Source organism: Equus asinus, chromosome 10 (assembly GCF_041296235.1).
Source record: "Equus asinus isolate D_3611 breed Donkey chromosome 10, EquAss-T2T_v2, whole genome shotgun sequence".
NCBI lineage: Eukaryota > Metazoa > Chordata > Mammalia > Perissodactyla > Equidae > Equus > Equus asinus.
In genome coordinates this window covers 17,030,192-17,054,607 of record NC_091799.1, presented here as the reverse complement: position 1 = coordinate 17,054,607, position 24,416 = coordinate 17,030,192, and the positions used below count along the sequence as shown (strand labels likewise).

Genomic DNA, 24,416 nt, shown 5'->3' with positions numbered 1-24,416 from the left:
AAAATCAGTTGATCATGTAAGTGTGAGTCCATCTCTGGTCTGTTGAACTCTACATCTGTCTTTATGCCAATATCACACTGTCTTAAGTACTGTAGCTTTATAGTAAACCTTGAAATCAGGTAGCGTAAGTCTTTCAATCTTGTTTTCTTTTTCAAAATGTTTTGGCTACTCTAGGTTTTTTGCTTTTCCATATCTACTTCAGAATAAGCTTGTCTCTTTCTTCCAAAAAAAAGGGAAGCTTGCTAGGATTTTGGTTAGAATTTTATCAAATTTGTAGGTCAATTTGGAGAGAGTTGACATCTTAATAATGTTAATGAGTCTTCCAATCCGTGAACCTAGTATATCCCTTCATTTATGTACATCTTTAATTTCTCTAAATGGGGTTTCAGTGTTTTCAGTATTCAAGTATTATCCATCTTTTGCTAATTATTCTTAAATATTTATTTTACTTCTTTGGATGCTATTGTAAATGTTGTCTGAAAATTTCTTTCCAGTTGTTCATTGTTAGTATTTAGAAATACAGTTTATTTTTGTACATCACTCTTGTATGTTGTGATGTTGCTAAATTCACTTATTCTAGTAGTTTTTTCTAATATACGTGATCATGTCATCTGTAAAAAGGACACTTTGACTTCTTTTCAAATCTGTATTTTTTTATTGTGTTTTCTTGCCTTATTGTCTGATTGGGACCTCCAGTACAATATTGAATAGAAGTGGTAAGAGAGCCAACGTTTTTACCTACCTTGTTTCTGATCTTGGGTAGAAAGCATTTAGTCTTTTACCATTGAGTATGCTGTCAGTTGTAAATTATTTTTGAAGCTGTCCTTTATCATAGTGAGGAAATTGCATTCTATTCTCAATTTTCTGAGGGTTCTTCATTTTTATTAGAATGAGTGTTAAATTCTGTTCATTTTCTTTTGTGTCTGTTGAAATCATCTTAGGTTTTTCTCTTTTATTTTACATAGTGAATTACATTGAGTTTTTAGATGTCAAACTAATCTTGAATTCCTGGTGTAAATTCTAGTTTGTCATGATATATTTTGGTTTTTATATATTGTTGGATTTGACTTGCTAAATTGTTTTTTTGTGTGTGTATGAGGAAGCTTGGCCCTGAGCTAACATCTGTTGCCAATTTTTCTCTTTTAGCTTGAGGAAGATTGTCACTGAGCTAACAACTGTGCCAGTCTTCCTTTTCTTTGTTGTTGTTAGTTAGGAAAACGTTATTGCTCATACAGTTTGCAAACTGGGGAAATGTGGCCTTCACAGCAAAGCAAAAGTATGCTCCCAGAGAACAAAGAAAGTGGCTCTTTTAAAGAAAAAGTTTCTACCCAGGTTCCCACTCAGGTCTGCTTATGCAAGTGAGAGCTGCAACCCTGCTTAGTCCTGATTGGTTGGTGCAGGTCACAGTTTTATTTTTTAAGATTGGCACCTGAGCTAACATCTGTTGCCAGTCTTTCTTTCTTCTTCTTCTACTCCCCAAAACCCCCCAGTACATAGTTGTATATTCTGGTTATAGGTCCTTCTGGTTGTGCTTTGTGGGACGCTGCCTCAGCATGGCTTGATGAGCTGTGCCATGTGTGCACCTGGGACCTGAACCAGTGAAACCCTGGGCCGCCAAAGCAGAACACATGAACTTAACCACTCTGCCATGGGGCCGGCCCCAGGTCACAGTTTTATTGGTTGGGTCCAGGTGGCTGTTAGGAGTTTTGTAAAATCAGGAATTTTGGCAGAGTCAAAGCTTAAGCGTGCATTCTGTGGTGTTTTTTGAGAACAGAGTATGTGACTGCATCCCAGTCTGTCGTGGCCACTTGTTTTTTTGCCTTGTTTTGTTTTTGTTTTTGCAATTTTGTTTTTTGTCTTTATTTTGCAGGGTAAGATTTGCCCTAAGCAAAGTTTTCTCTTATCCTGTTCCACTTCCTCTGAGGGGGGCTCCAGCCTCTCCACCCTCTGTCATATGGCTGTGTGGGTCTCTCAGGCGTGTTTTGGGTTGTATTTGGATGTCCTCTGTTGGAGTATGAATGTCTTTTTCATTGTATGGTGGAGGGGAGAGATTATTGGGGAAGCTCACTCTGCCATGATGCTGACGTCACTCCCAGTTTTCCTCTATTTTATGTGGGATGCTGTCACAGCCTGGCCTGATGAATAGTGCTAGGTTTGCACCTGGGATCCAAACCCACAAACCCCAGGTCGCCGAAGTGGAGCGTGTGAACATAACCCCTAAGCCACTGGGTCGGCCCCATTGCTAAGATTTTGTTAAGGAATTTTGTCCCTAGGTTCATAAGGGGTGTTGGTCTGTAGTTTTCTTGTGATGTCTTTGTCTGGTTTTGTTATTAGGGTAATATTGGCCTCATAAAATAAGTTGGGAAATGTTCCTTCTTCCTCTGTTTTCAGAAAGAATTTGTGTAGTATTGGTATTATTTCTTCCTTAAATATGTGGTAGAATTTACCAGTGAAGCCATCTCAGCCTACAGTTTTCTTTGTGGGAAAGTTTTTAATTCTGAATTCACTTTTCTATAATTGATACAGACTTACTCAACTTTCTTGTTTCTTTCTTGTGTCAGTTTTGGTAATTTGTGTCTTTCAAGGAATTTGTCCATTTCATCTAAGTAGTCAAATTTATTTGCATAAAGCTGTTAATCTTATTATCCTTTTACTCTCTGTAGGATCTGTAGTGATGTCTCCTGATTCATTTCTGATAAGGGTAGTTTTTGTCTTTCGTTTTCTCTCTTGTTTGTCATTTTATATTTCACTGATTTCTGCTCTTCAGTATTTATTTCTATTTACTTACTTTGGATTTAATTTCCTCTTTTTCTATTTTTTTTAAAGTAGAAACTTAGATAACAGATTTTAGTTCTTTTCTAATAAATAGCCATAAATGTTGCTTTAAGCATTGCTTTTAGCTGTATCCCACAAATTTTGATATGTCATATTTTCATTAGCATTCAGTTCAAAATAGTTTCTAATTTCCCTTGTAATTTTCTTTGACCCTTGTATTATTTAGAAGTGTGCTTAATTTCCAAACATTGGATATTTTCTTAGATATCTTATTAGTATTGATATTTTTTCCTACGTTTTCTCCCCAAATCCCCCGAGTACATAGTTGTATATTTTAGTTGTAGGTCCTTCTAGTTGTGGCATGTGGGACCCCACCTCAGCATGGCCTGATGAGTGGTGCCATGCCTGCACCCAGGATCCAAACCAGTAAAACCCTGGGCTGCCGAAGCAGAGCGCACAAACTTAACCACTTGGCCATGGGGCTGGCCCCATTATTGATTTTTCTTTTCTTTAAGATTTTATTTTTTCCTTTTTGTCCCCAAAGCCCCCCGGTACATAGTTGTATATTCTTCGTTGTGGGTCCTTCTAGTTGTGGCATGTGGGACGCTGCCTCAGCGTGGTTTGATGAGCAGTGCCATGTCCACACCCAGGATTCGAACCAATGAAACACTGGGCCACCTGCAGCGGAGCGCACAAACTTAACCACTTGGCCACGGGGCCAGCCCCCATTATTGATTTTTAATTTGACTTCATTATGATCAAAGAACACATTCTGTATCGTTTTAGTCTTTTAAAATTTATTGTCCCATGATTTGATCTGTCTTGGTGAATGTACTATGTACACATGGAAAGAATGTGTATTTGGCAGGAGTTGGGTTTGGTGCTGTATAAATATCAGTCAGGTCAAGATTATTTAGATCTTCTACGTCTTTGCTGATGTTTTTGTCTAGTTATTCTGTCAGTTGTGTAAGATTGATTTTAATAGCAAAAGATTGGTAATAACCTATATGCCCATCCATGTGTGTTGGTTAAAATAAATTATGGCATTTCCATGCAGTGGAATACTGTGCAACGTAAAAAACAATGAGAGGACTGGTTGATAGATTACTATGCAGCTCTGAAAAAGAATGAAAAATAAGGAAGTTCTTAATATACTGTTAGAGAAATAATCTTTATGATATATTGTTAAGTAAGATGCAGAAGAGTTTGTGTAATATGTTATTTGGTTTAGGGATGAATAGACAGGCAGACTATTGAATGAATGAATGAAGGAATGAATATGCATGGTAAACCTCTAACCTTGGTTGCCTCTGGAGAAAGGTTTGGAGGCATGGGCAATAGGAATTGTAGGGAGGGAGACATTTTTTTTGCTTTATTCTTATATGTGTATTACCTAATAAAAGTAACTTAAAAATGTTAAATATGGTTTTAAATCTGCCTTATTTTCTTTATTTTTTTCCATTGGTTGTGCAGACTGAGCGCCAAGTGTCTCGCTGGTTTGTTCAGTGTCTTCGGGAACAGTCCATGCTGCTAGAAATCATTTTCCTTTATTATGCATACTTTGAGATGGCGCCTAGTGACTTATTGGTATTAACCAAGATGTTTAAAGAGCAAGGATTTGGTAGTAGGCAGACCAACAGGCACCTGGTGGATGAGACCATGGATCCTTTTGTGGACCGGATTGGGTAAGTCTGAATGAATTGAGGCCATAGAACTTGTACAATGTTTAGGGCATTGATATTATAGTAGTCCTGTGACTACTGTGACTGGGAGGCAAGTGGGGGTAGGTGTACTTTTCCCTTAATGAGTGGGTAAATAGATGGGTGTACCACCATGTTCCAAGTCATAGGGGGAGTAAAGACTGGGATTGAGAGGGACATAGTCTCTCAAAATAAATATTGCGTTCTATTCTTTTACTTACTGTCTTCATCTAAGAGATTCATCCATTCATTCAACAAAAAATTTGTTGTGCAACTGTTGTAGGCCAGGCACCACGCAAATGCGAAGACGACAGTGATAAACAAGGCAGATGTGTTCCCTGCCCTCTTTGAGGTGTCATAGTCTATGGACTTTGAGTTTTATGGCAATGGGTATATCCACATTTTAAGGCCTGTTCTCTCTTTGAACAAAGATACACACTTGAGCAGTGAGGCAGTTTATCCGGGTCAGATGTCATTGGTGGCTTTAGAAACCTCCAGATCTGCCCTCTGGTAGGCACAAGTGACGTATGACTGCTGAGCACATCAAATGTGACTGGTCAAGCTGAGATGTGCTGGAAGTGTAAAATACATACTGGATTTAGAAAAGTTAGTGTGAAAAAAGAATGTAAAACAACTCATTAATGGTTTTTTTTGTATTGTAGTGTCCTACATTTCACCTTATTCTCCAATGAGGGTCAGAGTAGCATTTATGACAACGTGATGCTATATTTCTTTCCAGCTACTTCAGTGCCCTTATCCTGGTGGAGGGCATGGATATTGAATCCTTGCATAAGTGTGCTCTGGATGACAGGAGAGAGCTGCACCAGTTGGCCCAGGACGGGCTTATTTGTCAGGTGAACTTGGAACAGCCTCTTTTCTTTTTGCAGACAGCTTACAGTTTTAGTATGTTTTTTAATCACTCAACTATACTGCTGCATAAAACGTTCCTTGTTGTGGAACTTGAGGTTCTACATTGTTAAGAAGTTAACTGGACTGGGAAGAAATCTCGGATTTGTCAGTTAGCTGCCCAGGAGTGATAGTTGAATCTGTGAGAATGAGTGGAGTCACTTGGGGAGATGCTATAAGGACAAATAGGCCCAAGGACAGAACCTTGGGGGTTGTTTGCATTTATGGATCCTGTACAAGAAGAAGAAAGGACAAGAACATTGAGATGGGATGGTTAGAAAGATAGAAAATGAGGAGAGATCACAGAAAGTACAAGAAGGATCAGGGGAAATTTTCTAAAAAGTCTCCATTGAACATGTATTTTAAAATCTTAGGGGCCAGCCCCATGGCTGAGTGGTTAAGTTTGTGCGCTCTGCTGCAGTGGCCCAGGGTTTTGCTGGTTTGAATCCTGGGCATTGGACATGGCACCGCTCATCAGGCCATGCTGAGGCAGTGTCCCACATGCCACAACTAGAAGGACCCACAACTAAGAATATACAACTATGTACCGGGGGGTTTGGGGAGAAAAAGGGGAAAAAAATCTTTAAAATCTTAGAATAGGAATACTTAAAATCAGAAGAAAACAATTGTGGGTAAGGGAAGAGTAATTGAGGGATTTATTAGTGAGATGGCTAGGGATTTGGGAAGAGTAAAATATCAGAATGGGAGAGTGGGCTACCATGGATGAATGGAAGATTTATCAAGCACGATGAAGGAGCCTATGGAAGGGTCTTGACCCTTTCTGTTCAGTGACACAGACGTTGTTTTCTCTTTTCATTAGGATATGGACCGTTTGATGTTGACCTTTGGGGACATTCCACATCATGCCCCAGTGCTTTTGGCTTGGGCTCTCCTCCGTCACACCCTGAGTCCAGATGAGACAAGCAGTGTTGTCCGGAAGATAGGTGGCACAGCCATCCAGCTGAATGTATTTCAGTACTTGACCCGACTACTCCGCTCACTAGCCAGTGGAGGGAATGATGTAAGGCTCAAGCTGTTGGTGTTTGAGCATGAGAATGACAAAGAGCAGTGCAAAGCTCATTAATGAATCATGGGAATAGTAATTGTAATAGTGACGTGAATAATGATGATAATGTTGTAACTAACCGCTATAGAGCATTTACTATGACCAGACACTGTGCTCAGTGCTTCTGTACATTATCTTATTTCATCCCTACAACACTTCTTTACACTAGGGATTATCATCCTGTTTTACACATTAGGAAATTGAGGGAGACGTAATTTCCCCATAGGAGTAATAATTGCAATTAGTGGTGGATACGGTTTGAACCCTCTTTGCCAGTGTAGTGTACTGTGTCAGTATAGTTTATCTCCTGAGAGATAGTTTTGGAGATGTTGACTGGAGAAATCTTTTTGGGGGGCTTACTCATTCAACTAGAACAGGATGAATTAGAAATTCTCTTGAGTCTTGTGTTGGGGCTTAATTTGAGTGGCACAGTTTAGTCAGCTTGTTTTGACATGCTGAAATGAAACCTCAGCCGACAGGCCCCACTTTTTGGCACTGGGTGATTTATCTTGGTTACAGTTCAGGCAGCTGTGTCATTCTTATCAGCACAGAGACTCTTTATCTTTTCTCTAGGCTGGATGTGGTTTTCTTCCCCACAAAAACTGATCATTTTGAAAAGAGTTCCCTTTTGATTTTATTCTTGACTGTGTTGTAATATTTGTGGTTCCTGATTTCTCTTTCTCCCTTTGTCTTCCTGATGCTGGGACTAAATTAGGAAAATTATGAATCCTCGGATTCTCTTCCTGTTTGTTTACAGAGACTATATTAATGTGATAGGCATGTGCTGAATCTGGGGAAGAATTTGTTATTCAGAATTATTAGTGATTCCTTTGCTGTTACAGTGTACCACCAGCACTGCGTGCATGTGTGTCTATGGACTCCTTTCTTTCGTTCTGACCTCGCTGGAGCTGCACACGCTGGGCAATCAGCAGGTCAGTATCTGGCTTTCATGGAGCTGTCTATACTCCCCAGCTTTGTAGTCATAGCCATAAGATACCCTTTTAGAGCTGATGTAACACACACCCACATACCCGAGATGTACTTTGTTTATTGCTGTTTGTTTTCATTTATTGTATTATATACATGATACGTATTAATAATAGAAAAATCAGAAAGTGCCAATAACAAGAAAAAAAGTGTAATCCCACCACACAGGGTAACCTCTGTTAACATTTTGATGTGTTTCCTTCCGAACATTTTCGGCATATATATATACATAATAATATGATAATTCTTCTCTAGAAATGAAATCACCCGTATATACTGTTTTGTAACCTCATTTTTTTTTTTAGCTTAACTCCACCTTTTTTATTTATTTATTTTTAAAGATTTTATTTTTTTCCTTTTTCTCCCCAAAGCCCCCCGGTACATAGTTGTATATTCTTCGTTGTGGGTCCTCTAGTGTGGCATGTGGGACGCTGCCTCAGCGTGGTTTTATGAGCAGTGCCATGTCTGCGCCCAGAATTCGAACCAACGAAACACTGGGCCGCCTGCAGCAGAGTGTGCGAACTTAACCACTCGGGTATGGGGCCAGCCCCTAACCTCATTTTTTTTACTCTGTAGTGCATCTATCCAAATGTCCGTGGGTGCTAGTATCTTCTGCAATAGGTTTTGTTTTTTTTTGAGGAAGATTAGCTCTGAGCTAACATCTGCCACCAATCCTTTTTTTGCTGAGGAAGATTGGCCCTGAGCTAACACCTATGCCCATCTTCCTCTATTTTATATGTGGGATGCCTGCCACAGCATGGCTTGATAAGTGGTGCGTAGGTCCGTACCCGGGATCTGAAGGGCGAACCCCCGGCTGCCAAAGCAGAGTGCGCGAAGTTAACCGCTATGCCACCATGCTGGCCCCTGCAATATTTTTTTTTTTGAGGAAGATTAGCCCTGAGCTAACATCTGCTGCCAATCCTCCTCTGTTTTGCTGAGGAAGACTGGCCCTGAGCTAATATCCACGCCCATCTTCCTCTCCTTTATATGTGGAATGCCTGCCCCAGCATGGCTTGCCAAACAGTGCCATGTCTGCACCCGGGATCCGAACCAGTGAACCCTGGGCCGCAGAGGTGGAACGTGTGAACTTAACCGCTGCACCACCAGGCTGGCCCGCAGTATTTTTTAAAAATGAAACATTTCAAGCTGATACCAAAGTAGACAAAATTTTATAATGAGCCTTTATGATCCCATCACTAGCTTCCAAATTATCAACTCACAGCTGATCTTTCTCATTTCTGCCCCTGCCCTCCTTGATTATTTTGAAGCAAATCCCAGACGTTGTTTAGTTTCATCTGTGAATATTTTACTAAAACTTCACAACCATTATCACATCTAAAAATACGTTATCTGCAAATATCAAGTCAAGGTTCAAATTTCTAATTATCTATAAATGTCATAAGTTTGTTATAATTTTGTTTGTTTGGATCAGGATCTAAATAAGGTCCACACATTATTTGTTGGTTAAGTCTGTTGGGTTTCTTTTAGTTTATAACTATGCTGTGCACTATGGTAGCCATGAGCCACATCATTGTTTGGATCCATTAGTTCCTTAGGGGTTACAAAATGGCACTATTCTAATTCTATCTTTCCTCTTTTGTTTATTGGTTGGAACATTGCTATAAAAAATTATGTTTCACGATATATACAAAAATCATTATGTTGTACACCTAAAAATAGTATATATCAGATATACCTCAACTGAAAAAAAAAAAAAGGAAATTTGCTCTCATTAACTATCTGATACTCTGGTGTAGAGTACTACATGCTTCTTTTCTATGTTTACCAGTTTTCCCTAGCATCCTCCAAAGGTGACTAACAAGATTTTTTATTTTTACAGATCATTGTGAACTCATGGATTTAAACATACTAGCTGTGTTTTAATCCATTTTAGTTATTATTTTTATGCTCAGATTGCCCCATCTTTGGCCAGTAAGAGCGTTTTCAGATTAGCTTCTGAATCTGTTTCACACTACCCTTATGTATTTTGATAGCTCTCTTGCTTTCTGGGATGCCAAACTATTGCAGGATTACCTTGTAAGATTCTTGCCCCAGACCTGGAATCTGCCATTTCTCCAAGGAACCCTGGTTCCATTTAGTGGGAAATGATATTTGAGGAATTCTTTATAACTAAGTCATTGTATTCATTTTTAATGATTAGTGACTTGTTTTGGAAATTGAAGAAATTGAGGAAGTTGATAAAAATGAAAATTTCTTTTCATTGGAGAGAAAAGAAATTGGTGTTAATTGAAAGACTCGATTTCCAAAGCTCTAGAGGCATAGAACAAGCGTTGCATCCTTTGCCAAAATTCTGGTCACATTTGGACCCTACTATACACCTGGGGGATTGGTATTAACATATTGGGGTTGCAAGAGTCCTAGTACTTGGGTTTTTTAAAAAAAATCATTCCATAAGCCATTATTAGATTCACATTGTGTGCCAAGCTCTGTGTTAGGTGCTGAGGATAAAAAAGTAAAAAGGCCTTATTCTTGCCCCCAGGAGAATAGTTTAGCTGAGCCTAGAAATACTTCATGTTTACATGGCATTTTAAAATTTACAGTCCACTTCCCCATATGTTATCTCATTTAATCTTTACAAAGTGGGTAATGTCACCATTTTACAGATAAAGAGTTTGAAGTTCAGAGAGGTTAATTTGTGTAACATTGTACAATAGATATAGCATACACCCTTGACAGGGTGTAATCTTACTTTTTAAACCCAGAGGGTTTTTAAATTTTTCTTTCTTTTTTTTTTGCTGAGGAAAATTTGCACTGAGCTAACATCTTCTGCCAGTCTTCCTCTTTTTGCTTGAGGAAGATTTGCCCTGAGCTAACATCTGTGCCACTCTTCCTCTACTTTTTTGTATGTGGGTTGCCGCCACAGCATGGCCACCGACAAGGAAACCCAGAGTTTTTTCTGACATGCTATATGAAGGTATTATTGGTGTTTTTATTTCAACAGAATACAGTAAAAAAAAAGATAGACTCGTTCAACCAGGGAAAATAAGCCATTTTCTTCCTCCTCCCCCAACAGGATGTAATCGACACAGCATGTGAAGTCCTGGCAGACCCTTCTCTTCCAGAACTGTTCTGGGGAACAGTACGTATTTCATAGGGAGTCATGCTATGAGATTCTCTGTAGCAAAAGAATTTATCAAGCACTTACTTTGTGAAAGGTCTTATACTAAGCATTTATGTCTATTTTCTCATTTAATCTTTACAAAAATCTGTGAAATAGATAGTAGTATTATCATCATCATATTGCATATGAGGAAAGGTGATGCTGAGACATGTGAAGTGACTTACCCAAGGTCATACAGCTAGACAGATAGCCAGGATCAGGGTCCATTTCTGTCTGACTTGAGTCTGTAGCCCACATTATTAACCAGCATGTTATCTGTTCTACCTACCAAGTGTTTTTTCCTGTTGGGAGTCCCAGGCACAGGTGTTGCTGTAACTCTTGTAACTCTTGCGCTTACTACTGGGGGATTGTAACTGTGTCTTCTGTCACAGTATTGTAACTGGTTAGAGTAATAATTTGGCTTTGGAGAGAACAGTTTCTCACCAGTACTTAGTCTCAGAGTTGACAACAGCCTTAAGCCTCAACGTCCAGCCAATGAATAAATCTGTTTTCCCTTGCACTGTGGCCTGACTGCTCTGCCCATATATGTTGTTCTCTTTTTTCCTGAGATGCTATCCACTCATAGAGAATCACAGTGTTCCTGGGAGAAGGTAGTATGAAACAATGTTTAGATTGAGGATCTGTTGCTTATGTGTGGTGGCTAAATGCTCACATTTTGTTGGGTGCTTTTCACTAGTGGAAACATGTCATGCAGAGGTGAACATTGTTGTTTTCCTGTAGAGGGGATGGCCAGGAAGAGGTCATGGTGGCAACAGTAGTGTCTTTTCAGGTCCTGAGTAAATCAGTTGTTGATAGTCTTTTTCCGTGGATGTATGGAAGTCTTAAATTATTAGGGAGGAATAATGTCTGCCTAAAGGAAAGGATTCATTTTAGATTTTCTTAGGATTGCTGCACAATCAGAGATGTGTTAATTCGTGGATAATGTGAAGGTCAGTGACTTCTCCCCTTCTACCATAGGAGCCAACCTCTGGTCTTGGGATCATTCTGGACAGTGTGTGTGGAATGTTTCCTCATCTCCTCTCCCCACTCCTGCAGTTGCTACGAGCCCTTGTATCAGGGAAGTCTACTGCCAAAAAGGTAAGTTGTTCAGTTAGATGCCTACAGAGAGTGGCAGATATTTTTAGGAATCCTTTTTGCTTTCCACATTGAAATTCCACTGCCATGGCAAGAGTTAGTCTGAAGTTGAATGAAATGCCAAAGATAGTGCCTCAATTTCATAAAATTAAAGTCTTTTTATTAAGTACCTATTGTAGAAACTGTGGGAATAAGACAAAATATTAAATTCCTTAGTATCTAATTGGAAGAGAATAATAGATATGAGAAATAAATAACTAATAAAGCCAGGTGGTATATAGTAACTGTCTTTTGAGTAGTAAAGACCATACACTTCAGGAGAGGCAACTCTGGGGTGAGGGGGGCCTTGAGTTGGGTGTTAAAGAATGGTGAAGATTTCGCAGGAGTGCAGAGGCAATTCCAAGAAGAGTCACAGTGGTGGGTTTATAAGAATTTTGAGGGTCAGCACATACACAGTCTGGCTGAAAGAGCAGAAAAGCAGATGTGGGACCCCTTACATGTTCCCTAGGTAAATGTGTGGCTGGGTTTTTTCCCTCATGTTGGCAGGTGTATAGTTTCTTGGATAAGATGTCTTTCTACAATGAACTTTATAAGCACAAGCCCCATGATGTGGTCTCCCATGAAGATGGAACTCTGTGGCGGAGGCAAACACCTAAACTCCTTTATCCTCTTGGTAAGATAAAGAGATCCTGGTTCAGTAGCCTCTTTTCCATGGCCTCTAGACCTCACTGCCGTTTTGATTATTTCATGCAAGGTGCCTTTAAAGCAGTTCCTTCACGTCTCCACTGTGCTTGTTGATAAATTATTAGTTTCTCACTTTTTTACATCATTAGATTGCTTTATTTAAAAAATAATGCATATTCATTGTAACAGGGAGAACAACACAGAGATATATTTTAGAAAGTTAAACTCTCTTCAGACCTGTCTCCATCAGATAATTAATGTTAAGAGTTTGGTGTCCTTTTACACATTTTTGTATACTCTCATAAATGCATTCTGCAAGTTGATCTTATTACATATGGATCTGACTCATTCTTTTTAGTAACTACATAATTATTTTTGATGTTCCATAATTTTTATCTTTCCCCTTCTAAAAGACATTTTGGTTGTGTCAGGTTTTTGCCACTGCAAACAATGCTACATTGGGTACATATAGCCGTATATACTGGTGCTTTTAGTTTTAGTACATAGAATCCTCAAAGTGAGATTGTTGGGAAAAGGATACACACAGTAGAAATTTTAAATACATGTTCACCAACAGGTAAAATAGATAAACAAGATGCGGTATATATGTACAATGGGATATTATTCAGCCTTAAAAAGAAAGAGAATTCTGACACATGCTATAACATGGGTGAACCTTGAAGACATTATGCTAAGTGAAATAAGATCATCATAAAAGGACAAACACTGTATGATTCCATTCATATGAGGTACTTAGAGTAGTCAGATTTGTAGAGACAGAAAGAAGAATGGTGGTTGATGTGCTGAGGGTTGGGGGAATGGAGAATCATTGGTTAATGGGGACAGAGTTTCAGTTTTGTTTTTTGTTTTTGGTTAGTGGGGAAGATTAGCCCTGAGCTAACATCTGCTGGCGATCCTCCTCTTTTTGCTGAGGAAGACTGGCCCTGAGCTAACATCTGTGCCCATCTTCCTCTACTTTATATGTGGGACGCCTGCCACAGCATGGCTTGGCAAGTGGGGCGTAGGTCCACAGCCAGGATCCGAACTGGCAAACCCTGGGCCGCCGAAGTGGAACATGCAAACCTAAGCGCTATGACACCAGGCCAGCCCCCAGAGTTTCAGTTTTGCAAGATGAAGAAAGTTCTTTGGATGGACCGTGGTGATGGTTGCACACGATGTACTTAATGCCACTAGACTGTGCACTTAAAAATGGTTAAAGTGGTAAATTTTATGTCATGTGTATTTTACCACAATTTTAAAAAGAATAAAGAATTAAAAAGTTTGGAATAGATAGTGTCCAATTAAGTTGTAGAAAAAAGTTGTAGCAATTTATTTTCCTACTGGCAATCTGTAAGAGCAGCCCATTAGTACCTGTAAGTCCATGGATATTCCAGGTGCTCAAGGAACAAACCAGAGAAGGAATAGCCTTAGTCTTCGAATCCTGCACCCCACCTACTTACCCAGTGAGCTGGGCACTCACCATCCCATGAGATGGTCTTTTCTGTTATCATCATTTGCATGAAAAGCCACTTTGCATTTAGCTGTTTTTCAGACACATGGAGTGACTCACTTCCCCAAATGACAAGAGAAGTGTTTTTTTTTCTTTTTAGTGGGAAAAGCTGTAGCAATGTTAGACGCCAAGAAGAAACTCTGTATATCTCTGTGTGATTAAATATTGGCGTCTTGTATAGGAGTTACGTCTTCTTCTTATGTCCTCAGATATTAGACTGATTTCTCTTCCTACTTTCCTTAGGGGGTCAGACCAACCTTCGCATACCTCAAGGCACTGTGGGCCAAGTAATGCTGGATGACAGGGCTTACCTGGTGCGCTGGGAATACTCCTACAGCAGCTGGACCCTCTTTACCTGTGAGATTGAAATGCTGCTTCATGTTGTTTCCACTGCAGGTGAGGTCACCTTTGGGAGACATCACTAAGGGGAAGAAAAACAGACATGCTTAGAGGATATGGAGGATAGACAGAGAATTTCAAGATAAAATTCAGAACCATCCAGATTGCAATTAGTGTTAACTTGTTTATCTGAGTCTCAGAGAGTGTTCAGTGTTTTCCATGAGGTCATATACAAAATGGCTCTCTTTCTCCTCAGACGTGATTCAGCACTGTCAGCGGGTCAGACCCATCATTGATCTGGTCCATAAGGTCATCAGTACAGATCTGTCCATAGCAGACTGTCTCCTGCCCATCACGTCTCGCATCTACATGCTGCTGCAGCGGTGAGTGTCTGGTCACACCCTCCCTGGGTTAAAGTCCACACACGTTCCTCTATGGGAAGCCCTGGTGTGGTGTCTGTCCCCAGCTGAGAGGGCTTTCCTGTTTTTACATCCCTGCTGAGAGGAGGGCCTTGGGAAGAGAGCACTGGGAAATATTTGTGATGGAACAAACAGTATTATTCATTTTACTGAGTATAGTGCGCTGTTCCCCAACCAGGTTAACCACAGTGATCTCCCCGCCTGTGGATGTCATTGCTTCTTGTGTCAATTGCTTGACCATTTTGGCTGCCCGGAACCCTGCAAAGGTGGGACACTAAGTCTTCCTAACAGCCAAACAATGTTGCACTTGGTGTACCTGAAGACACATGGACATTTGACGCTTCTTTTCCCTTCTCAGGTCTGGACTGATCTTCGTCACACAGGCTTTTTACCATTCGTGGCCCACCAGGTCTCCAACATGAGTCAGATGATTAGGTGAGTCAGGTCTTAGGGTGGGGAGAGTGTATTCCCTGGGAGTACCATATCCATTTCAGGTCTAGGCTAGCTTCATTAGTTTTAAGGAAGCCTCTTTGTGCCCATTTACTCTGTCTGCTCCTTGCCTGTTCAGCCCTGTGACCCGAAATAGGAAGAATGAGTGAGGACAAGGCAAAGGAGATGATGGGACTTGAGGCAACAGGCTGCTCTCCTCTTAGGCCAGCACTGATGGTTCACAGTCTTTAAAGCCTGAGAGAGAGAAAGAGAGGTATTTGTCATCTAGCAGCAGCCGACTTAGGTATGTGGGAGTTAATTTTCCAGCCTAGAGAATCCAGAGGTATCTGGATCCAGAGACTTGGCTTCCTTTTCTTAAGCCACAGTCACTCTGTACTTTTCCTTGTTTCATGGCTACTTGAGCTCGCCTGGTAGACCAGTTATTAATACACGGGCTCTATCTTACTACCTGAGCATTAGCTCCTTGCTCTCTCTTGCTTATAAGACAAGGATGTTTTCCTGATGTTTATTTGATTTTTCACTTTAAACCTCTTGATTTTGTATATCAATAAAACATATTCTTAATGTTTACCCTGGGTATAAAATTCCCTAAATTTGATTAATTCCTTTGCTGAGCTTTCCTCTTTTATGCTCAAGCCATCTAGACAATAACAAGAATGCTCTGTGATTACAGTTTCCTGAAACCTTGAAATTGCCACATCATATTTTCCCCTCTGCCTCTGTCTTTTCAGTGCAGAGGGAATGAATGCTGGAGGGTACGGAAACCTCTTGATGAATAGTGAACAGCCCCAGGGCGAGTATGGGGTCACTATTGCCTTTCTGCGCTTGATCGCCACTCTTGTCAAGGTAAAATCTGGTCGGATAGAATCATCTGAAATAGTTTCCCTGCCCCCTGCTACTGTAATCATCCTGTGTGTAGGCAGAATAGTTGTTCTGAGGTTACGGTGATAACAGTTTCTATGTACTGAGTGTTTACTATGTTCCGGATTCTATGGTAGGTGCTTTGTCTGTGTTATGTAATACTCAGAGGCAGTATGCTGTAATGTTGTGACTGTTAAGCAAGTTTTACCATAGCCCAGGGGAATACATACATATTGTATCACGTCCTACTGTACACATGCATGTGTGTATGTATCCTCTTGAAGCAAAGTTTTATACTACAACACTACTCTTACTAGGCAAGATGCACTGTGATATTTTCTAATAACCTAATCTCACAATCCATTAAAGGATCAGAACTCAGTTTGAAAAATTCTGGTGTAGCATGGATTTTGGAGTCAGACAGAATTAGGTGTACATTTCAGGTTGACCACTTACTACCTGCATGACCTTGGGTAAGTATAGAATTTCTCAGAACCTCTGTAAAATAGGAATGATAAAGGATCTCTACTTCATGCAGTCGTTGAGAGGGCCATGCCTGAAAAGCACTCAGCACACTTCCTGCCTGCAGGAATCAATCAATAAATGCTTGAAAAGATAGAAACAGTCCTATATAGGGATAAGGATAGAAATATAGATGTTTTTATATAAATAAAGAATCTCGTTTTTAAGTTAAGGAAATTGATGTTAACAAGTAATATTAGGACAAAGAATTTTGAGTATCAGATCTTTCTGGTATTCTAGTGATGGGGTGGAGGTTAGGACGATAGCTGGTCATCAGGACAGTGAACCTGGCATTCTCCATTATTGACAGTCCTGTATCCTGCATGTTTAAGGTGCCTCCCTTCTGCCCAGATTTAGCCTTCATCCCTCTCTCTCGTAGGTGCCTTTTGTGACGCTGTCACATTGTCTTTTTAGTCCTTTTCTCTATTCTAGAGAAACCCACCTCTTGGACTCAGTTGAACTAGAGTAGAGTGTTTTGATGTTTCTTTTTTTTCCACTGATGGCCAAGGTCTGCCCAGATTCCCTTTGGACCTATGGTTTTGGAGTTAAATCTCTAGGAAGTAAATGACTCTTCCTTAAATGGCATAAGCCCTCACAGCATGGTTTCTTGTAGGGGCAGCTTGGCAGTACCCAGAGCCAAGGGCTGGTGCCCTGTGTCATGTTTGTGCTGAAGGAGATGCTTCCTAGCTACCACAAGTGGCGCTACAACTCACATGGTGTGAGAGAACAGATTGGTAAGGAAAGTGTGGGCCAGGGAGATCTGAGGAATTTCTGGCTCCCTGGAGATCTTTCTCTCCCTTTCTTGGGATAAGGGTCATCACACAATGCCACATCATTCCTGTGTCTTTTCTGGAGTGCAGGTTGCCTGATCCTGGAGCTGATTCATGCAATACTGAACCTGTGCCATGAGACAGACCTGCACAGCAGGTATGAGGGGCGTGATGATTACAGCTTGTACTCTTAATGCTGCCGCTCGCCAGGGGAAGACATGGGCTTCTCTGGGCAAAGCCATTTCATTCTTCCAGAAAACTCACCTTGGGGTGAGCCCAGACCTCAGTACTCTGAGGTTCTGATTTGCTTTCCACTAGACTCTTGATCCTTTCTCCCTGTGGAGAGAAAACACATGAACTGGGTATGAGATTGTATCCCAGAGATTGTACACACACACTCCAATCATTTTTTGTTGTCTTTAGAAAAGTTATGCATGTTCATTGAAAGTCAGTGCAAGATGCCCTTCATAAACCTATTTCCTAAAGATGACTTTTAACAAGTTAGTGTATATTCCTCTAGATTTCGTCCTCTGCTTATGCTAACTGGTCTGTATCTTTATTTCCATGCCACTACATATAGATATGTCTTGTTATAATGGTTCCATGCATTCCATTGTATGGATTAATCATGATGCATTTCAGTAAACGTATCCACTAATTCATGGATATTTAGATCGTTTCTCAGGATAGTCTTTAAGGTCAAGTCTATTTAATAAAGAAAGTGATCAGAGTGCCTTCATCTGGCAAAGAGAGCTGATCTGTATCACTGATGCCCAGTTGGTTAGGTTTGGATAATGCCCTTTCCTTCCAGTAAAAAACTTGGTGGCTCTCTAATAACTCGGAATGTGTCTGTCTTCCAGTCACACCCCCAGCCTGCAGTCTCTCTGCATCTGCAGCCTGGCCTATACAGAAGCAGGACAGACAGTTATTAATATCATGGGCATCGGCGTGGACACCATTGACATGGTGATGGCTGCTCAGCCACGCAGGTAGGGCTCCCTCTCCACCTTCCCCCATTTCTGTCTATTGTGCCTGCACATTGTGAAAACTCTGGTTTAAGATAGCATGTAGTAGCTTTTTTTTAGGACAACCTTGTTCTTCCTAGGACATAGCCTTTATATAACCTAGTCGCTACTGTATAGACTGGCACAGAGCAAAGGGAGTTGATTGCTCCTCCTCTCTCCTAGTTTGGACTGGGGCGTCTAACAGAAGCTGTTGAACTCTGGGATTATTGTTGGAATCTAATTCATGAGAGCACATTTATTGCGAATGAAGTCATGTTGTCTGAATCAACTTTGGTTTCCATTTGGCACCCTAGTGATGGGGCAGAGGGCCAGGGGCAGGGCCAGCTGCTGATCAAGACAGTGAAACTGGCATTCTCCGTTACCAACAATGTTATTCGGCTGAAACCTCCTTCTAATGTGGTATCCCCTCTGGAACAGGCTCTCACACAACATGGTATGTATTTTTCTTCCAATCAGTAACATTTCTGCCCATAAGTACATACTTCAGGCTGTGCTTTTGGAGGTCAACAGTATTTTCTGATTAACTCCTTGAGGAAATTCAGGAATGATCACCAGCTCTCATCCTGGACTTAGAAATAAGAGGAGTGGATCATACTTCATTTCTGCCTCCTATTGATGACAGAATAGTAGTTAAGAACCACATGTTCAAAGTCAGACTGTCTTGGTTCAAATTTTGACTCCAACCAGCTGTGTGACCTTGGACACATTATTAAACAACTCATTTAATCTCTTTGGGACCCAGTTTCCTCATTTTCAAGTAGGTGTTTGGATTATGTCTAAGACCTATCCTAGCTGTATCATTTTGGGATTTTTATGATTTTTGCCATGCTTCAGTGTGATATCTTTTTCTAACTTATTTATTAAAAGATTATCTATTTTCTTTGAAGTGTATCTTTTTCTGCTTTTTTTTTAAGATTGGCACCTGAGCTAACATCTGTTGCCAATCTTCTTTTTTTTTCTTCTTCTCCTCCTCCCCAAAGCCCCCCAGTACATAGTTGTATATTCTAGTTGTAGGTCCTTCTAGTGTGGCATGTGGGGTGCCGCCTCAGCATGGCTTGATGAGCAGTGCTAGGTCCATGCCCAGGATCTGAACTGGCGAAACTTGGGCCGCTGAAGTGGAATGCAGCGCGTGAACTTAACCACTTGGCCGCGGGGCCAGCCCTCTTTTTCTGCTTTTAATGAATTGCATTGAGCTGTTTACCCCCAAATGCCACCTATCCCCTTGACTACTGAAAACGAGAGATAGATATGGCCACCTGGGTTCGCTCTGGCCCTCCAGGTAGTTGAGGGTAAATTCCCTCGCATATACGAGCCTTTTTGAACAAGCAGCCTCCCTAAGAGCCAGAGGCAGGCACTCTTGGTGTCTCAGCTGTTTCCTGTGCTGTTTCAGGTGCCCATGGGAACAACCTCATTGCTATTCTTGCCAAATACATCTACCACAAACATGATCCTGCTTTGCCGCGCCTTGCCATCCAGCTGCTGAAACGTCTGGCCACGGTAGGATCCCACTTAACCAACCAAAGCCTCAGAAAACTGACTTTGTGCTTGAGACCACTCTTGCTTTCTCCCAAGAGAAGCAGCTAACTTGGACTTTTAAAGTGACGTGCACACATGTACATCTTGTGTTTTATGAGGGTTTTTTTTCCGGTTACCAAAGACATACATACTCACTTTAAAATATTTAAATGTTACAGATAAATGTAACACAGAAAGTTAAGGTACCTTATGATCTCCTCATTCCAAGAGTCCCTATGAGCAGGTTGGTACACATTGCTCCAGATTTCTTTTTATCTGTGCTTATATATTAAAGGGTATTTGGATGTGCCCTTTTGTTCTTTACAAAAGTAGAATTCCACTAGACAAACTGTTTTGTGACTGGTTTTCTTCACTTCACACCATATCTTTCAGTCTTTCCATGTGGTACTGCTGGAGCTACTTCATTCTCTTTATTGCTCGTGTGGCATGCCATAGGATGGATGCATCCTAACTTATTTGAGCTATTTTCTGTCTCTCACTATTGCAAACAGTGCTGCAGTGAACATTATAATCCATAAAACTCTGAACTTTTGTTTACAGTTCCTAAACATAGATATCAATGAACATTTTAATTTTTATTAGACATTTCCAAATTGTCCTTTAAAAAGGATTGTAACAGGTTATACTCTGAATGCCAAGTCTTATATCCTTGCCACAATGACTTCATCAGTTTTTTAATCTTTGCTAAGCTAATAGCAAATCAGTATTGTCTCATTTTTTATTTTGCATTTATTTAACCATGAGAAAGATTGTACATCTTTTTACGTTGATTACTATTTCTCTTGTAAATCGTGGGGCATCTTGTCCTGTCATTTGGGGTGATAGCCCTTTTGACCCAGAACTATGTATCTGGATGTTTCCCTTTGTACCCATTTTCTGAGAGTTCTCCAGCACCCTTCTGTAGGAGCTTGTTGAGGTTTTTCTGGAAGTAGAACCTTAAGTCTGTGTATCCTGGTCTCCACCAGGTGGCCCCAATGTCAGTGTATGCCTGTCTGGGCAATGATGCGGCTGCCATTCGAGATGCCTTCCTGATCCGACTACAGAGCAAGATTGAGGACATGCGCATCAAAGTCATGATTCTAGAATTCCTCACGGTTGCAGTAGAGACTCAGCCAGGCCTCATTGAACTATTTCTGAATCTGGAGGTGAAGGATGGCAGTGATGGCTCCAAGGTTCGCCTGTGCCTGGGATGAAGTTGGGAGATGGCTTCCTGGGAGGTGGGTGTGGGGCTCTACAGGTGCTTGTTGGCAGCGGCTGTGGGACTGAACTCGCGCTTGCCCCGCTTACAGGAATTCAGCCTTGGGGTATGGAGCTGTCTCCATGCGGTGCTGGAGCTGATTGATTCCCAGCAAGAGGATCGCTACTGGTGCCCACCCCTGCTGCATCGTGCGGCCATTGCCTTTCTGCATGCCCTGTGGCAGGACCGTCGGGACAGTGCCATGTTGGTCCTCAGAACCAAGTAAGTCTGCCTCTGGAGTTACTTTACCTGCAAGGCTCACGTCCTTGTCTGTAAGATGAGGGTAACAATAGTTCCTGTCTTAGAGGTTTGTTGTGACAGCTCACTGAGCATATGCGTAAAAAGTGCTTAGTGCCTGGTCAATGTGTGGGAGTTTTATTCTTAGTTATTCTCTTTTTAATGCTGCCACTAGTAGGTGTCATCTTTACTCTAAGGTAAAGCTGTATTTACCTTAGAGTTCTCACCTCATGTGTTCCCTGCCAACCCCCAAAATCCATTGCTCTTGAGAAAGAGTAGATTCAGATGAGAGTGGGTTGCTCAAGCCATTGAACTGCATGAAACACTCTATTCTCATGGATCCTGTTTGCACAAAGGGAAGAAACATTACAAAGGCTAAACGTGGGAGTCTGCTGTCCTTATTTCCCTCCTCACTCTCTTCCTTGTGAGACTATTGGAAATGCACAGTGGAATGAATCATGAGAGTTGTTATTGGTCGACTCTGTAACATACAATTGTGCTTCTTAAGGGGAAAACATAATTTTATCTATGGAACCCTTTATATTTATGTAGGAGCAAGAGATCTGTGAAAAACATGTTAGGGTTGGGACTGGTAAAATAGGAAGTAACCACCAAAGGGACGTGGAGAGAGAAGGGACTATGTGGGAGAAAGTGTGATTCCCAACTTGTATTTTCTTTTCTAGACCCAAGTTTTGGGAGAATTTAACCAGTCCACTGTTTGGCACCCTTTCTCCTCCCTCAGAAACATCTGAGGTAAGCTGTGGTGGAAGGTGGGACAGTGACTGTGAGTCCCTAGGAGGAAAGGCCGAGCTCTAGAAAATGACAGCTCTCCTAATTAAACACCCAGAACATTTTCTTCACTAGAAACTTCTTTCTTAGAGAAGTGCTTGCTTCCTTTCCCTGTGATGCCTTGCTTTGAGAGAGAAAGTGGCACGCCCTGCTCTGTGCTGATGGCTGTCTGGGCTTCTCCACGCTCTTGGAGACACTGTAGGCCTGGCGCTTCTGCTCCTGCAAGTTAGATGCCTCTTCTCATTTGAGAGGGAATGTGCTTTCTTGTTCGCCAATTTGGGGCCTCTGTTCTGTTACCTTGCGGGAGGGTACCAGAGAAGACGTTCTCCTCCTGATTGGTACCTGCTCCGCTCTCTTCCTCCACAGCCCAGCGTCCTGGAAACTTGTGCCCTCGTCATGAAGATAATTTGCTTGGAGATATACTATGTAGTTAAGTGAGTCCTTTTCCCTTTTGAGATTTTAATTAAAGGTGTTTGGGGGACTGTGGTGGCCTCCCACTGGGTGCACGGCTGTGTAGGCCAAGGCAGAGGAGAGAGCTGGTTTGGGGCCATTTGTGGAGGGCCACTGAGCTATGTCCCTGGCCAATCCATTGATGGCGTTTATGATTGTCAGAAAGAGTTATTGTGAAGCAAACTCCATGTGCTCGGGATTTTATGGAGGAGGAATCCTGGAAAAGGCCTCAGCCTAACTCATTATGTTGAGCAAGAAGTATGAACCCCACACATTGGAGATGATCCGGAGCCGACTGCCTTTAAGCCCATGTGAGGTTGCTTTCTCTGCCTCAACAAGGGTCTCTGCCCATCACATTCCCATCTGTTTTCAAAACCTAACTGTAGGTTTTGTTTTTTCATGACACTCTAGGGGCTCATTAGACCAGTCATTAAAAGATACACTCAAGAAATTTTCCAGCGAGAATCGCTTCACCTACTGGTCAGGGTATGTCAAGTCCTTGGCAGTTCACACGGCTGACACAGAGGGCAGCAGCTGCACCTCCTTGGTAGAGTATCAGATGCTGGTCTCCGCCTGGAGGATGCTTCTCATCATTGCCACAAGTCACGTAAGAACCTCCTGGGACGAGTTTTCACTTTGGTATCCTAGCAACGATGTGCCAGGATGCCTAGCAGATACAGCCCCTTGGGATAAAGAATGAATCGGGATTTTTCCCTGAGAGTTAAAATGTAACAGGTTCTGTGCCAAAAAATGGGAGCTAATATGGAGTGTTTGAGGGTGTTGGGTCTGACAAGAGACCCTAAGAAACGTGCAGAGAAGTAATTTTAAATCCCTTCCGATGTTCATACAAGCCTCCAGCAGCTCCCCTTGTGGCCTTGGATGGGTCTTAGTGGCTCTCTTCCTTCCTCAACCTCTCGTGCACATTTGCCTTCTCGGCAGTGGGCCCTATGGACACTAGGTAAATATTTGTTGACTAGTCAGCAGGTGGCTGTGACAGCTGCAGCAGCACCCTCTCCAGAGGGCAGTTTGTTTTCATTGGTTCTAGGAACAGTATTTCCTGGTCTTCTTAGAAAAAGAATAGAGGCCATTGTTTCTGCAATGTGTATCTACTGAGAGTTGGTTTTTAGAGAGAGAGTTAACATCTGGGAAGAGTTTGCATTTTTTTCTTAGCATTTTTTTTGTGGTTTGACACCATCATGCTGTGTAGTAAGGAGTTAGTGTTGGACTGTTCTCCCCTGGGGAATCCAGATTAATATCTTGACTTGATGAATAGCTTCAGCTTGATGGATGCCCCTTGTTCCCAGCACACTCTCACATCTTCTGCAACTTGTTCCCTAGTGCCAGAGTGCCCCTGGCCTTGGAGCTTTGCTGTGGCACAGTGGTTTTGGACCCTTGAGGCTACAAACCCATCAGAAGGCTCAGCCATCTTTGGGGAATGATTGATTCCCCAGGGAATAACTGTGTGTCAGCTGCCTTTTAGGCCCTAGCTGGGCAGCACTTCTTGAATCGTACTCTGAAAATCCCACCATCCTCTTCTTAGGAAGCCTGTCTGGTTAAGTCTAGGATATTGATCATTCATTCATTCATTCATTTAATGGATATTAATGAAAAGCTTACCTTGTTCCAGGCACTGGGGATACAGCAGTGAATAAGGCAGATAAGGTCTTTGATCTCATGGAGAGTGGCCTGGGAGGGAGGCAAATTGTAAACAAATTCACAAAGAAATATAGTTCCAGATTATGAGAATTCAATATGAAGGAAAGAATCAGGATGCTGTGGTTGTGAACACTAAGGTAAGATAGGAGTAGTCAAGGAGGCCCTCTCTGAGGAGGTGATGTCCAAACTGAGATCTGAATGTGCAAAGGAACCTTCCAGGTAGAGAGTCTGGAACAGAGTAGTCTAGGCGGAGAGACTGACTAGTGCAGGGTGCAGAAGTG

The 24,416-nt window shown here is 41.6% G+C and overlaps 1 protein-coding gene and 1 long non-coding RNA gene across 5 annotated transcripts in view; one reads left to right on the top strand and one right to left on the bottom strand.

The window, feature by feature from the left end:
* The window catches only part of NUP188 (nucleoporin 188), a 47,188-nt gene that overhangs the window by 15,683 nt on the left and 7,089 nt on the right, over nt 1–24,416 (top strand). For 2 of the 4 annotated variants that reach the window (XM_070518562.1, XM_070518561.1), the window contains 23 exons: nt 4,249–4,460; nt 5,215–5,329; nt 6,202–6,402; nt 7,290–7,379; nt 10,319–10,369; nt 10,469–10,534; nt 11,534–11,653; nt 12,197–12,323; nt 14,088–14,240; nt 14,440–14,566; nt 14,781–14,868; nt 14,961–15,037; nt 15,784–15,898; nt 17,049–17,169; nt 17,296–17,362; nt 18,066–18,194; nt 18,524–18,663; nt 19,621–19,727; nt 20,732–20,938; nt 21,056–21,225; nt 21,924–21,993; nt 22,396–22,463; nt 22,891–23,086. In XM_070518562.1, the coding sequence (XP_070374663.1) occupies nt 4,249–4,460; nt 5,215–5,329; nt 6,202–6,402; nt 7,290–7,379; nt 10,319–10,369; nt 10,469–10,534; nt 11,534–11,653; nt 12,197–12,323; nt 14,088–14,240; nt 14,440–14,566; nt 14,781–14,868; nt 14,961–15,037; nt 15,784–15,898; nt 17,049–17,169; nt 17,296–17,362; nt 18,066–18,194; nt 18,524–18,663; nt 19,621–19,727; nt 20,732–20,938; nt 21,056–21,225; nt 21,924–21,993; nt 22,396–22,463; nt 22,891–23,086 (2,817 nt within the window). The remainder of the gene's footprint in view (nt 1–4,248; nt 4,461–5,214; nt 5,330–6,201; nt 6,403–7,289; nt 7,380–10,318; nt 10,370–10,468; nt 10,535–11,533; nt 11,654–12,196; nt 12,324–14,087; nt 14,241–14,439; nt 14,567–14,780; nt 14,869–14,960; nt 15,038–15,783; nt 15,899–17,048; nt 17,170–17,295; nt 17,363–18,065; nt 18,195–18,523; nt 18,664–19,620; nt 19,728–20,731; nt 20,939–21,055; nt 21,226–21,923; nt 21,994–22,395; nt 22,464–22,890; nt 23,087–24,416) is intronic. The other 2 variants (XM_014863499.3, XM_070518563.1) reach the window with 1 other exon arrangement.
* Nucleotides 14,128–24,231, bottom strand: LOC123289279 (uncharacterized). The gene is made up of 3 exons (XR_006533107.2): nt 24,097–24,231; nt 17,470–17,541; nt 14,128–14,265 (listed from the first exon to the last, which is right to left on the bottom strand). It is a non-coding gene; the product is annotated as an uncharacterized lncRNA (long non-coding RNA).